At 36.0% G+C, this 15,644-nt stretch overlaps 1 protein-coding gene across 2 annotated transcripts in view; it reads right to left on the bottom strand.

Moving 5' to 3' along the window:
• Window positions 1–5,421: 5,421 nt before the first annotated feature.
• Window positions 5,422–15,644, bottom strand: part of Noa36 (zinc finger protein 330 homolog Noa36) — a 62,495-nt gene continuing 52,272 nt past the window's right edge. For both annotated transcript variants that reach the window (XM_083143846.1, XM_083143843.1), the window contains exons 4-8: window positions 12,150–12,300; window positions 10,409–10,640; window positions 8,644–8,808; window positions 7,207–7,326; window positions 5,422–5,632 (exon numbers count right to left, since the gene is read on the bottom strand). In XM_083143846.1, coding sequence (XP_082999972.1) covers window positions 5,517–5,632; window positions 7,207–7,326; window positions 8,644–8,808; window positions 10,409–10,640; window positions 12,150–12,300 — 784 coding nt within the window. In that variant the 3' untranslated portion in view covers window positions 5,422–5,516. The remainder of the gene's footprint in view (window positions 5,633–7,206; window positions 7,327–8,643; window positions 8,809–10,408; window positions 10,641–12,149; window positions 12,301–15,644) is intronic.

Here is a 15,644-nt window from a genome sequence, read left to right as displayed (position 1 = left end):
TACATCATAGCAAAACTTTGAGAATATCTAGATAACAGCGAAAGCAAACTAGACGAAAATTCACTTCAGTGCTTTAGCAGGAATTCTAAGTGTGTGTAATTTTTCATATTTTGGAATATCAGAGCGGTTTTTCGAATAAAGAGGAAAATTTGAAGAAAATAGTCCTTACGGCTGCCAAAGGTCCAGTCGAGCCTTAATCAATATGTGTTTCCAATACTGTGTTGTTGCTTGTACCTTTCTGATGAAATATACAGGGCCTCCAAGAAAGAATATGCAATACCAGTCCATGCACTATAAATAATGTCCAGCTTAATGCTGTCAAGTGCTTGAGATGATTGATACAGTTCACAGTGATCCAGAATGCCAAAAAACTAGCAAAAATATAAAATGTTTACTTTTCAATAAGGGGATAAGACATGAACAGTTGTACGCAGTACAGACAATAAGTTTGTGGACTGGTTGCTGTGGTGCACTACAGTGGATAGGTTGCACCATGGGATGGGGTCAGTTCTTCTCTCGTCCAAGCAAGTGGCAGTTGCGTGCATACAGTGTAAGCAGAACTATGGGGTCTGTTATGAAGGGTAGTTGAATGTGAGCAGTACAACTTGAGAATGTCTCAGTTTGAGCAACGGCCAAATGTCAAGATCTGCTAGAGAAATGTTTCACATGATGAAACGGGTGTTTCAAATGATTAAACAAGTGTACGGCGATGATGCCTTGGCTGCAGTGCTGTCTTTAAGTGACACCAACACTATGCCGAACCGAACTGAATGCAAGATTGAAGAAGTTGCCACTTTGGTGCGTATCATGCGATTTCTTTCTTTCTCCACTTGAAAGCAAAGCTACCGGAGCATAGATTTCATTCGGTTGAGGAGATAATCACTGCCACAAGAGAAGCAATACAACAGAATTTTCCTGCCAATATCTTTCGGCAGCCCCGGCGCCCACCCAGTGTCGAATAACATGGGTACCTGGGGGGTAAAGGCGGTCAGGGGCATGATGCTGATCACATCACCCCCACTCACGACCGGATCAAGAAAGTGTGGGGCATTACCCCCACACCCCCTATACGCCTTCATGGCATGGTGCTATGCACAGGGGAGCACTTTACCTTTTTTTTTTTTTTTAAATATCTTTCAGCAGTGTTTCCAACAATTATACCACAAAGGAATCTAGATGTTATTTCTCTGTGGTTATAATGTTGGCAGACATGCATAGCAACTATTTTGAGAGACTATGTGGATCTCTCGAAGTGTACACTGTGCTTCATGGTGCCAGTCCACGAACTTTTGACTGGTAGTATAAACAAGTAAACAGGACAGGAAAATGGCAGAGAAATTTCTCTAAATTGATTATTTGTTTTTGTTTTCAGGCTGCAAAATTGTTGTGAAAATGAAATTTTCGTGCTACATTTTGTACTGATTTTTAAGATTGTAGCAATTATTTTTTTCGTCAGGTACTGTAATTGTGCTAAGCAGAGTCGTACTTTCTCACTAAAGTACAGAAAAAGAACCCACATTTGAATTTAAAGAAATGTTTTGATTTCAGACTTGAAAATTCAAGTTATATTCCCCCCTCTCTCTCTCTCTCTCTAAAAAAGAGCTAACATAGCTTTTTTTTTTTAAACTCTTTTTCCCCACGATGATTTCTGAAGCAAAGAATACTTAAGGTATTGTGAAACCAGAAGAGGAGAAAAGTTTTGCTACAGTTTGTACTTCTGGCTAATTTACCTTAGTTGTGAATGTGTACCCTGCTGTAAATGGATCATCTTGCCAAAGTGAACAATGCCGAAAAAGGGAGTTCCTCCAATTTCACTAGCAGCTCGCATTTAATACGTCAAGCAGTAGTGCAGTGTAACAGTGATTTATCCACACACCCCAGCATTTGTTTCCATTCGTGTTAGATTTTACAAAGATTGACAATATCTGTTAGATTTGTGTTGATGTGTCACAGTTCTGTAGCAAAGTATTTTTTTAAAAAATAATTTCCATTGGCTAGAAAAGAATGGGGTGTTTGTAGCTGCTTTTTCTTTTACACCTCTCTGCTGAAAAACTAAACAACTTTGCCATGAAAATGCTATGGGTGGCCAAACGGATCCAGATCCGAAGTTTCAAATCCAAAGTTCTGGTTCCAAATTCCACCCAAGGTTTCGGATTCAAGGTCCTGGATCCCTTGTTCAAGTTCCAAACTCAGAGATGCAGGTCAAAGTTTTAAAGCTTAATTCCAAAGAGAGCGCTTACACAAATTAAGCATTTCAAACAGAATGCAGAAGTAGTTAACGAAGTCTAATATTCTATGAATGTTATTCATTAATAATTCACTCCTTTTCTTTGTCTTCCACTACCCCAATGTTATTTCTGAGCTATGGACTTCTCAGGTAGGTGAAAAACACACAATTCCAATTTCGGTGTTATATTTATCATTTGAGAGTAAAAATGACTCATATTTGCCTGGTTAAATTATTGTTATTCTTTATATTTTAACTTTATCTGACCCAGTGTCTTCATTACTGAATGGAAGCGCAAAACACAATAACTTGTTTAAAACACTGTCACCAGTGGTGGAAGGTGATAAGCATTTTTTGGAATGCAGTCACTTTTACAATATCCACATAAAATAGTTTAATTTACAAATTGGTGTTTTTTGAGAATACACACTCCAATCTCTTACCCACTGATAACATCCTTGGTGAAAGGGATGACTGTAATTGTGGTTAAATAATTTATTTAATATTTGCGTGTACTTGTTTCGACGACATTAGAAGACCTGTTTGGAAATCAACACCCAAGCAAGGGGTGGATTATATAGGTGTATGTGGGATAGAGAGATCAGATTGCAAATGCTTCCTTAAAGCTCCTGTACTACCACTATTTTTTATCGCAAACTTGCAATACATACAAACTGCAGAGTTGCTTCTCTTCTGAAAGTGCATCCATATAATGCTTCTGCCCATCTTAGAGACTGAATACTAACTGAAAATAAAATGGTTTTCAGCAACAATGAAACACCCTTTCTTCCATGTCATATTTTGTGGAATCATACGGATGGAACCAGTAGCCCTGGAAGCTTAGATGCTTCGATTTTCACTTTGTTACTACTGCAACTATTATTGGGGTATGGCTAACAATACTTGCATTTCTCGAGTTACATTTCACGTACATTTATCCATATCCTAAAGCATTGTAAAAACAATTTATTTCTGTGCGCTAAGAAATAAGTTGGCAAAGTTAAAGAGCTGAATGAGGGGTAGATAATTACATATCACATGAATATTTCTGATAGTGGCCGCGGTGGCTCAGTCGGTAATGCGTCTGACTACCATGCCAAAGGTCCCGGGTTCGATCCCCGGCCGGTTCAAATCCGGGAACTTTTCTAACGATGGAAGCGGCCCCAGCGTCGAATAACATGGGTACCTGGGGGAAACCCTGGGGGGTAAAGGTGGTCAGGGGCATGATGCTGATCACACCACCCCCATTCATGACCGGATCAAGAAAGTGTGGGGCATTACCCCCACACGCCTTCATGGCGTGGTGCTATGCACCGGGGAGCACTTTCCCTTATGAATATTTCTGATGTGGGTTGCCAAATGCCTGTGATCGCTCAAAAAAAGTCTCATCCTACGTATGAAAATGAGTTGCATATTAAGGGGTTTGAAGGCAGTTGTACTGTAAAGGTAAAGTTTGATACATAACATAGGCACACCTTCAAAATTTTGAAGGGGGGAGTGGTTCAACTGCAGAAAAAAAATTGAGCACAATTATGAATAAAATTGGAGTGAAAATTATTTTAAAGTAATAGCTACATTAAAATGAAGTTCAAAGGGAGAAGTTCTGAGCTACGTAACTCTCTCCCCTTTTTGTCTGTGTCCATGAAGACGGCAAGACATTCAAAACTGCAGAATTGACAAGTTAAAAACAAACGTTGAATCTGGGTTTTCACCGATCATAATCTGGATCTGAAAGTTCTGGTTCCATGGGTCTGGATCCAAAAGTCCCTGTTCTACGGATCTGAATCTACCTTCATCCCTGATGCTACCCTTCTAAATTAGTCGGAAAAAAAAATATCCAATTTAGGAACGTGGAATCACAATAATTCACGTATGTAATAATTAAAATGTGTTTACCGCATCCATCATGAAAAAGATACAGTTTGTCAAATTATCATTTTTGAAGCACTGCACCACAATATGTTCTCCATGGTGAATTTCTTCCAGTCGTCCATGGAGAAACTTGTCTCAATGTCTCAGGAAATTATCGGTGCAACCGGTACTAGTTCTCAAGGCAGATTCGCAGTGGTCTTCCCTCCTTGATGAACAGTCGCTAACAATTGAATTGTTTTGTGGCATCTTTGGTGTGCTACACCTATGGTCCCTTTGATGGCCTGGGAAGTACAGCATTCAACAATGGAGAATGCTTCATCCAATGTCATTTGACATTTCTCCAGTGTGTTGATGCAGGCTGGAATGATGGTGAAAATTTGCAGAGAAGGCCAAAGATGCTGACACCCCTTGTTGTTGCATTGCTTCTTTTGTCATTATAATTACACATTGGATTCATTAAGGTCTCAGGCCTTTGTGGTGGAAATTAGGGTCATTCCTAATAAAAGTTATTTTTAAAGTTACATGAAATGTATAAAAGGGATTTTTGAGGTACATTCATTGATTGAATTGAAAAATTGTAGGTTAGGCTATTTTGCACCTGTCACATTATATAGGGCACAGGCCCCTACCATAACTAAAATAAACATGTGTCTTGAGGACTAAAATATTCTTAGACCTGGGTAAAAAGCTGAGGCTGTAAAGGGGCACTCTGCAGACACAGCCCTACAGAGGATTATACTGCCCGTAGATCCAGACACCAGAGCCTCGTTGGCCTGCAAGAAGCAGTTACCGGGGTGTACTATGTGGAAGTGAGGTTGACATCTGGGTGCCTTATCAGGTCACCCCTTACATGCCCATTTTCCATGTGCAAACAGTTTTTAGCATTTATAGGAATTTATGGTTCATTTAGGCATGGAACTTCAGCGGGGGAGGAGTTCCTGTGTACATGAAGCTTAAAGATGTCTAAATAGCATACGTCTAGCACATAAGTGCAGAACTAGGAATCCTTTCCCTGTAATTACATTTACATCGGTAACAAATACTTGCTAACTTTCTAGCTTTATGTGTAACTGTCAATAGACTGAGGTCTAATTCCTTCCTCAATAGATGTTCTACTTTTAACTTTGGTTTATGAATTTGATTTTTTGTTTGTTTCTGATTACAGTAAACAAAAGATAATAATACACTGTTGTGTCTGAAAACAATGAATAGATTCATTTTCTTAATCATGCATATACTTCATGCATCAGTGTTAAGTTAATCAAAATCACATGTACGTAGATATATACAAAGTTTTAAAACCTTTGCTTTTACAAACAATATTTTATTCTTTTATCAAGTTTGTTTTTACAATCAACTTAATGAAATGTTTGAAATTGCTCTTGATTGTCCCTCACTGTTCGCTGTATTAAGACCATCAGTCATCACACTGCTTTTTCCCTTCACTCTCCTCTTCTTCTTCCTCATCCTCCTCTTCATCTTCATCACTTTCATCTGACTCGGCCTCATACTCTGGATCATCCTCATCTGAGTCTAGGAAGAACAGCAATAATTGTTAATTGGTTATAAACAACTCTATAAACACAACAGAATTTCTCATCTACAACCATAGCTTTTTAAATAAAATTTACTGTTAATCAAAAGTGGACTAATGTGATATAGGTATATGGTAAACATTAGTGCAGAAAGAATAATGTAGGTACGTCTTTAATTATTTAATTAATTAACGAGTCTACTGCAAGAGTGATGAAGCAAATGGTATAATTTATTTCTTTATAATTTTTAGGAAAAGATAATTAAATTACTGTATTTGCCAGCGTATATTTTTGAGGAAAAAGCTTTTATCATTGAACTTATAATTAATTTACAGTATTTCAAATATAAATTAATATTAAGGTCTACTTTCAACAAATAACTTACCTAATCTAAGACAGACAGAAATGGATGTAATCAAAATCTGAGTATCGGTGTTTTTCAAACCTATTTTTAAATTCAAAAATTGTCTTATACATCGGCAAATACGGTAATTGTAATATTATTCACTTGATTGTAATTCATAATGTGATTGTTTTTAATTACAGAATCTTGTAAATGGTAATTTCGTATTCAGATGCTTATCTATCAAACAAGTTTTCACCTTGTACTCAATGAAATCTAGGATTTGAAACTAAAACTTGAGTGCCATTATATACACTGCTCAAAATAAAAATTAGTTGGTAATATTCAAGGTAAAGAGAGCATGCTGTGAATACTTTTCTTTTACTGTGTTGTTAATAAGACCCAGATTGGATTCATTCATATTTGTATTTTCTTTACTTCTGTTATTTTTAATATTTATAATAAAAAGTTCACTTATTGTTCATTAATGTACTTAAATCTTTTTGTTTGAGCAGTGTATGTTCATTTGTAAGGGACCAAGGAGGACCAAGTTCCCAAAATGCTTGCAGTGCAAAGCAAGCTTTTAAAAAGGCACAGAAACTATGAGTACAGTAGAGCCTCAATAATTTGATGACCATTTTTTAAAAGTGCAAGTTCAATATTGTATAACTATTTAATTTTCTAACATCATTGTTACTACTGTATTAAGCAATGTAAATAAGCTATTCATAATAACATGGTATATCCTATTTTTAACAGTGTTCTTTTGTTAATTTGGTTTTTATGCCTCTTTCAATTTTTCCCAGGTTATTCCATATGGTCCATGTTTATTTATTTCAATGTAGTCTGCATCCCATCCACCTCAAAGTATCACGATCCTACTATATCATTCACATATTTGTGAAATCTAGTTATGTCTGCACTAAAATTGTCCATGGTGTGTGCAAATTTTCCCATGTACACATTAAGATTTGTATGGTGGCCAATTTCAAACCCTGATGTATATATACATGCATGGATGCAGTTTTGAAAACTCTTCATTCCAAATTCTGGCACATACCCATCTATGCAGTGAAATCCCATCTATCTGAAGGCAAACTCTCTGAACTGGTTATTTTTAGCAATGTATTTGTGTTGTTTGGATAGCTTCTTCAATGCATAAGGTTCAGTATGCAAAATGTGCCATAGTATTTTAAAAATCTATCAAGTTGATTGCAAAATTTCATTACCTTGCACATTTCCACCTGCTCCATAATATCCATTACAGCTTGCTCCATAATCATAATCATCATCGTCATCATAACCCCCAACTGCTGCTTGACTCTGACGACCAAATTTATGGCTCCGAGCTACAATATCAGACACAATACAATTAATTAACTAATGCTCTATCATATAATGGTTACATTAATTGGTATTTTACAAATAGCAATTACTTATTTCTACTGCAAAGGGCACATAGTTTTGGGGGGAGGATTTTTACACCTTGTACATTCTATACATTGAAGTTAGTTCCAAGGGAGCTGGCATGTCGCTGTTCATCTTGAATACTCATCGCGAAAAACAATGTTATACACAAAAACCTGGAGAGATAAACAAAACACGTTCCATGTAAATCAACACAGCTGCTCACTAATGTGGTTTCGCAACATGTGACAACTTGCTACGGAAACAGAATGAGTCATCCTACACGATGCGACTAGTGCCGAAACCATAGGCAGTGTTGCCAAGCCAGGAAAAAATCTGTCTCACCTTCTCTACGACAGCCTTTCTAGTAATGCTTGTTTTGAGGATTGGACTCTACATTATCTTCTTTCATTGTAACACATTAAAGATGGAGAGTTTAACAGTTATAAGTAGAGGCACATATTTTTGGTAAATAAAAAAGCAAAATTTCGGTAAAAAAACAGAGTCAATTCGAGTTCAAAAGCAGTAAATAAAATACAATTTTGCTGTTATAGTGGTGAAAAAGTGGTATATAAAATGACATTTTGGTTTTAAAAATGTGAATATAACCCAAAATTTGATTTAAAAACTGCACTTACTACACAAAATAAACATAGCCCTTCTAATAGCACACTTATGTCATTAATAGAATATTAAGTTTATTCTTGTACAAAGTAGTCCATTTTTACTTCACCCAAATATTTACAGTGGATTAATCAATTTTCCGTGAATTGCATAACTCACAGGGTAATTCTAACTTCAGAAAGTGTCACGTCGGTAAATAAACTTTAAATTTCGTGTTTAAAGAGTCTATTTCGCATTTTGCAGTTCATTTCGCATTATTTCGTGACAAGAGAGGGTAGGACAATGCACCTCGCACCTTTTAGAAACATGAAAAATTAACATTACAATGTGTTATTTCACATTTTGTGTTCTCGTCAAAAACAAAATATGCATGCCTCTAGTTATAAGTGAAAGCAAACAATGAACTATTGTTTTTGTTACACAAAAGTCCATCCAATATATCAGGAGTGATTTCATGGATTTAGTTTTCTAATGCCAATTTTCTACCACTTTTAGCTAATCACGATGATGAATCTTGGTCATTGCACAAACTGGTTGTTTTAATTATAAAACTTTGCAACTGAAAATTATTCCTCACAATTAACCAACATAACATGATATTTCCATTAGAGTCCATAAATAGAGTCCACACTTACTTGACATGCTAAGATCCTTTGTCTGTGAAGTTTCATATCCACACTTAGGACATGGAAGGGCCTTGTTCTTCTCATACTTGAAACCTTTCCTCCTCACGTGGTCTTCACAATAGCATGTCTTACACCTCAAGCATGAATATTGACCTAACTTATTACAGGATTGACCTGAAAAACAATGTATAAGTTTAATTTCACATGGCATTACACAAGAGTCTGACAATCTAACTATATGTGGAGAAAACAATAAATGGACAAATGTACACAATTACTTGACATTCAAGAACAACATTTTACTCACAAATTTAAACTTTCTGATCAGTTTTAAAATCAAATTCACAAGCTACCTTAGATTCTCTCACTATATATTAGGGATGGGACCGATTAATTGGTACTCTATTGGTATCGGCCGATATGGGCATATCGGTTTATCGGTAAAATTACAGATTATTTTACCGATCCGATATATCGATAAATATATGATAATTTAGTGCAAAATTCTGTCATTTTATTGTAATTTTGATGGATAATCTCCGTGCCCTACTTTCTAAAAAAGTAATTGTCTAAATATGCAACTCCTTTTGCACTGCACTCACCTTCAAGCACACATATATTAAGGAGGTCAATGAACCTTTCAGGTTCTTCAAGGACAATTTCTAATTTTATATCGGATCGGTAGAATATCGGTTATCGGTAAATTTTATATCCGTACTTTATCTGTATCAGCCAAAATTTCATATCGGCCCATCCCTACTATATATAAACAATAAACATTTAGAAAAATAGCCAATCGTGTTACTATTATGCAAATTCCGGAGTTTCTATGACATTACAAACATATAAATATGAATCTGTAATTACACCAAAAGAGTTTCAGTTATGAATATACTATCTACGTGATGAAAACTATTGCAGAACGTTGATATCTGAACTCGTAAATGTTCAGTTCTTGCCAGTTATTGACAACTTTATCATACAGCATCTTACCCCAACTACATGTCGGATGTGCCTAAATGAAATTAAAACAGAAATTACACAAAATACAAAACTTGGTAGGGGGACTAAAATTGCCACTGACAAGCTTCCCTTTCCTCTCTCCTATAAAATTCAGTCACCCTTCAGTTTGACAAGAGGGAAAGATGTATCACTGCTTGCTTGCAAGTGGCATGTCTAAGATGGGTTTTAGCCAGTGATTTATTCACACACTTTTCCCTAAACCTTTCCACAAAGACCCAATTAATGGTCACTTTGACTAAATTTACCCCTTGCACCCTCTTAAATACAAATTTACACCCCCCCCCTCTTCCCAGATAGAAAATTCTGGCTCTTAGCTTCTGTTGTTAGAGGGGATGGGGCAAAGTGTAACGAAAAATTAGTATTTATTTTCACATTCTCTACTTAATTTACATAGCTTAGAAATTTGTTTAGGTTAATCAAAGAAATTGGTTAATTAACAAAACCAGGGACTTAAACATGCAATTTTCAACAGCTAATGAGTTGAGAGGTGGCTCTTAAAATTGTACAAATGCAATTCTCAATTTTAGAACAACAAAATAAACAAAACAGAATTAACAACTAGAAAATTTTTAGTTTTTTTATGTGATGATTTTTCTTCATATTTAGCATAGGAACAAAGATAAAGGCTATTTATAAATGAGGTTTGGTACATTATTAGTAAATATATACTAATATATCATTAATAAATAATGTCACTCCAACCCTTTTGTAAACAGAGAGAATATTCTGTTTCCACACTGAGAAAACTTACATTTAAAATTCTCTGATTCTAGCACCTGACAGGAAGCTTGATGTTCAAACTGGTCATCCTCACACAGGAAGCTGGTACAAAATGAACAGCGGAAAACACGGCCACCATGGTCCCAGACCCCACGTTCACATTCTATGCACACAGCATCTTGCAGAGGGCACGTACATGCATGGGTCGTCAGGCATTTCCTCCCATGACACACCCAAGCTTCACAGAAGTCACAGATTGCACCCTGCGAGTGAAAATTCATAACATGCATGAATGAATTGTAAATAGTGATGTGAGGAAGGCAAATTACAGATTCCCTATTGATTTTACAATGGAAACAATGGAATTTCCAACGATTCTGACATGCAAATGTTTGTTTTAATTCCACTTCATGCTCAGATAAGCTAATTGGGTCTGGCATACTATTTAAAGTCGAATCCAAATAAACCATATCATTAGATTTTACATTTGAGAAAGGCATAAAGTGTGAGAGATCAGAAAGTATTACAATTACAATGATATACAACATAAGATACATATTGGAATAATAATTGATTGATTAATTTGGTGTTTTTAAGTCCACTTTATACACAGTAAGGCTAATTGGGACTGGACCTACAGTTTAAAGTGGGATCCGAACCACTATGTGCCTCCACCGGGAATCAAACCCGGGACCCTTTGATTACAAGGCAACGATGCCACCACTGCACCATCGGGAAGGCCCCATATTGGAATAAAAATTAATCAGATATCCTATTTTATTAAGATATAAAATACAGTGGACTCTCTTTAATTCGAACTTGGATAATTCGATCTTTTTTCATGTCCCCTTGGAGTTTGAATTAAAGAGAGTCTGCTCTATATGATATTGAGTATCGGAATAGATTTAAAGATTGGATTTGTGCTAATTCTGATACAGATAGTTCTATACTAGTACAAGGAAGTGAAGGCATCAGCTAGAGGTGTGAGAGAGCAATGTGGTAATGGTTCTTGATGTACAAAAGCTTATTGGACAAGGTTTGTAAAGAAGGAAGGATAAAGTTAGACAAGGAGAACTTGTTCAGAGCTGAGAGAGGAAGGACTTCTTCCAGCAACAATGAAGGTGAACCTCACACATCCAACCTAGCACTAAATCTGTCATGTTAGAAGTATGTAATACCTAATTGTGTGTATAATAAATGGCACATGGGGAATTCACTATTCATTACTGTATAAAGATGACAATGCTCCTCAAATAACTTCTTTTAGATGAACAAGTGTGAGGGGCATCCATATTTTGAGACATCCTCTCGCAACACATTCTTAACATGAAGAACGAAACAGTATGCTGTGATGTAATATATTTTTTTATGCTCCAAATAACCGTATTGATGGCCAAAGAGTAAATTATGGACATCAAGTAACCTAAATCTTAGTGCAACACTGTATGATATATATGCAAGATGTGCAACCGTTATTTTGCAACAGAACTACGACACAAGTGGTTTCTGATTAATTTTAAACTCAACACTACTGAACTACATTTTATATGTAAAATTTCTACATCGTCATGAATTATTATGTTACTATACATGCCATCAATTATGTTTTATGAGGAGAATTTTAAATTCAAAGTTTTATTTGAAAACTTGCATCTTAATTAGGGGTTTCTGAAAAAAAAAATCTTTAATTAACAGTAAATTGTCATCAAATTAAAATATGGTCAATATGAGGAAAGAAAATATAGTTATTATTGTGAATTAATTGAGCTTACCACCATCCCAAGTCCAGTGCTGTAAACACCTGGATGACGAACTACGCAGTCACCAGTCTTGAGCATGCATTTGATTTTCCCACAACTGGCACACATTGGAAGACGCTGCACGCTCTGGCAGAAATAACAAAATGCTCTGTTCTTTTGCTTCCTATGGTAGAACAGAAAATTTAAAACAATAAAATTGTCAGTTGCATGCAAAGAAGTGTTTTATGAACTATTAAAAAACTCCATGACACAAGAACCTTTTTAGGGCCAGGACCTGCCAAGTGACTTTGTTGGGTGATGTGTTGTCAGTGCATTGAATCACTGTTTTCTGCCCTCAAGAGACAAAAATATTGAGCCATCTGTTTACGAGCTTGTAGAATTGTACTCCGTGGGTGAAATATACCTCATTGGAAAGCTTCAAGTATCTATTTTTTTAATAAGAGTCATCTGAAAATTATTCTTCATTGAATTTTCTTATTGTAATGAAAATTCACTAAAAAGTGTAGTTTTTTCTTCCATTTTGCAAGAATGGGGAACTTAACATCATACAGTTCATAATCTACTATTGATAGAATATTGAGATTTTTTGTTCTTGAAGACGGATTATTTTTGCATCTCTGTGGAAAAAGTCAAATCCAGATCTTCACTAAATTCTACAAAAATTGAAATTTTAGGGAAACGTGCAATCTTGAAATGCATAATTGCAAATTCAATGAAATTGTAAAAAGCTGTTTATACGACATATTTGGGCCAAATGAGTAGTTTAGCATGTGTATCTCAAGTATGACCACAGATATAAATTATTACTGACCACTCCTAAACGCTTGGATGACGTATGGTGAGATGCAGCCAATCTCAGTTCCCACGAGCTGCAGGTGACTTGCACAGCATTGCCACCTCGCAACAGCTTCATGGTCTACGCTGCGGGAATACTGGAAGTGCGTTTCGTTGGTCTGATCCAAAACATTGTGGTAGCGTAAAATAATGAATAAACAACTTGCCATATTATGAATGAAAGACATTTTCTTTGTATACTTTAGTTTTTCTTACATTTTCTAGCTTTTATCCAATCTTCATACGAACGTCATTTTCTCTGTATTGTTTTATGTCGCTTATTTAAACAGAGTAAGTGCAACGATGAGCACGATTTGATGAAGGTGATAAAAGATCTTACCAAATATTCGAAGCCATGACTGCTGGCTTCGCAGTCTCCTCTGTATAAAAAAAATAACGTGCCTGTGATGTACAGCAACTTCATAACAAAGGAAAAAAGGAAAGAAAAAGAGCATATAAGGGATCTTATGTATGTGTGCAAGTTCAGGCAATAATTCATGGTAGGAACACAAGAGTGATAAAAGAAAATTTGCATTCGTCAATTACAGCATCTGAACAATGCTTCCCTGTGCACAACAATTTGCTTTGTAACCACTTTCGTGTTAAAGCTGCTGACTGAACACAGAGTTTAAAGGGCTGCCGGCGGCATATGTCAACAAAGTGCACTTCGTCGTAGCAACGGGATGGAAAACGCATGAGCCGGTTGCCAAGAAAAACAATTCTGTCTGTCATTTTCAATTAGCAGAATATGAAAAGATAAGACATGGAAATTTGATTTTTATTCCGTGCTCATCATTTGGATATGGTTTGCATTGCCATTGGGCTGACCATTACCGAGCTTGCAACACTGTTATTAAATATTAATTGTGGCTGTTCCACAAATGATAGCAACATTATATATGGCTGAGATATTTCCACATAAACAAGTTTCAATCACATATTTCCACATAAACAAGCTTCAATCACAAGAAATTTCATATTTTTACAACTGGTTTACAAGAAGCTACACACAATTGAATTTGACTTACATAAAAAAAACATGGAAAACTAAACTTTTACGAACATTTTTGTTTGAATAGAGAACAGATAGAGCTAAAATCAATTTGTCTTGCATTTGTCTAAAAGTAGACACTTCTAGCTTTCCAATGAGGTATATTTGACTTTTTCCTCCCACGAAGTACAATTTTACAAGCACGTAAACAGAGGGCTTAATATTTTTGTCAGATAGTACCTCACGATGATGGTCAACACCAGGGACTGAACCTACAGTGAGGGACACTAACCATTTGGCTAAGTAAGAGCTTATAAACTATTACATATTATTTTGAACATCATGATTTATCACTGTCTTTCTTAAGAAACAAACACTCCTAGATTTTGACTTCGCTATTTTAAGAAACTTCAGTTTAAAAAAATACATAAATGTTACATTAAGATACTTACAACTGGGCATGTAGCAACAAAAATTCTTATCAATTTATCAATAACCAAATATACTAATCTCATAAAATTACATGCAGAATCTGAGAAATTTTAGTCACTACGAGCAGTTTTATTGATATTAGTTAAAAAATTAACTTGACTACAGGAACAATCTACACAAAGATTTAAAAATGTGCCAACTAGGCTGTTCATGGGTCTCAAATAAAACATTACTGCAACCGTTTTTAATTAAATTGGTTTTGTCTTACAAAAACAAACTGCATGTTTTGAAATTTTTGCACAAAAAAAGTGTTCATCTTAACTGTCAGAGAGCAGGAACAGAAAAAGGAAACGGAGCATTCTTGCTGATTTCCCTTGATTGTGCTGGCAAAATGGTGGAACTTTTATTTTTAAGTGTGTTGTGTTTCCTTTTGTGGTCCTGCTCCCTGACAGGTAAAATGAACATGTTATGTTCAGTATGTGGTGTTAGAAGCTATTTGTATGAACAACAAATCTAAATTTTTCTTCTATCATAAATATTTTTTTTTAAAATTGCATCATTCATTATGGAAAATGTGACTTGTTTGACACTCGATGCTATACGAGGTTTGTTCAAAACAAGACCGAACTTTTTTAATAGCCCGCCAACGGTCGCAGATGGCGTGATCCGGCTACCGTGCGAACCTAGCGGCATATATTGGTAAGAGATCGCCTTTTACTGGATTCTGATCTATGCATTAGTTGTAGAGTAGCAGATGATTGAGTGAAGTCGTGCACAAGCAGCTCGTCAGATTAATGACAAAGCAACAATGAAAGAGTTGGAGGAACAATGCGTGTGTGTGAAATTTTGCGAAAAACTTGGGAAAACTCTTACGGAAACATTCCAAATGCTTAACCAAGCATACTGGGATGCCTGCATGAGCCGAACGAAGTGCTTAGATTGGTTTAAGCACTTTAAGGAGGGCAGGAGTTCAATTCCCGAAGATCCAAGGGCTGGACGACCTTCCACGTCAACAGACGACCAAAATGTTGAGATTGTTCGTGCTGTGATTCGTGAAAATCGTCGTTCAACTGTCCGTGAGGTTGCTGAAGAAGTTGGCATAAGTGTAGGATCCTGCCACAAAATCCTGACTGAAAAACTTGACATGCATCGCATCAGTGCAAAATTCGTTCCACGTTTGTTGACAGATGACCAGAAGCAGAATCGAGTTCAAATCTAGCAGGAACTGCTTGCAAATGCAAATGCGGATG

Source organism: Lepisma saccharinum, chromosome 1 (assembly GCF_977018435.1).
Source record: "Lepisma saccharinum chromosome 1, izLepSacc3.1, whole genome shotgun sequence".
In the NCBI taxonomy this organism is placed as follows: Eukaryota; Metazoa; Arthropoda; class Insecta; order Zygentoma; family Lepismatidae; genus Lepisma; species Lepisma saccharinum.
This window is presented reverse-complemented; position numbering and strand designations above follow the sequence as displayed.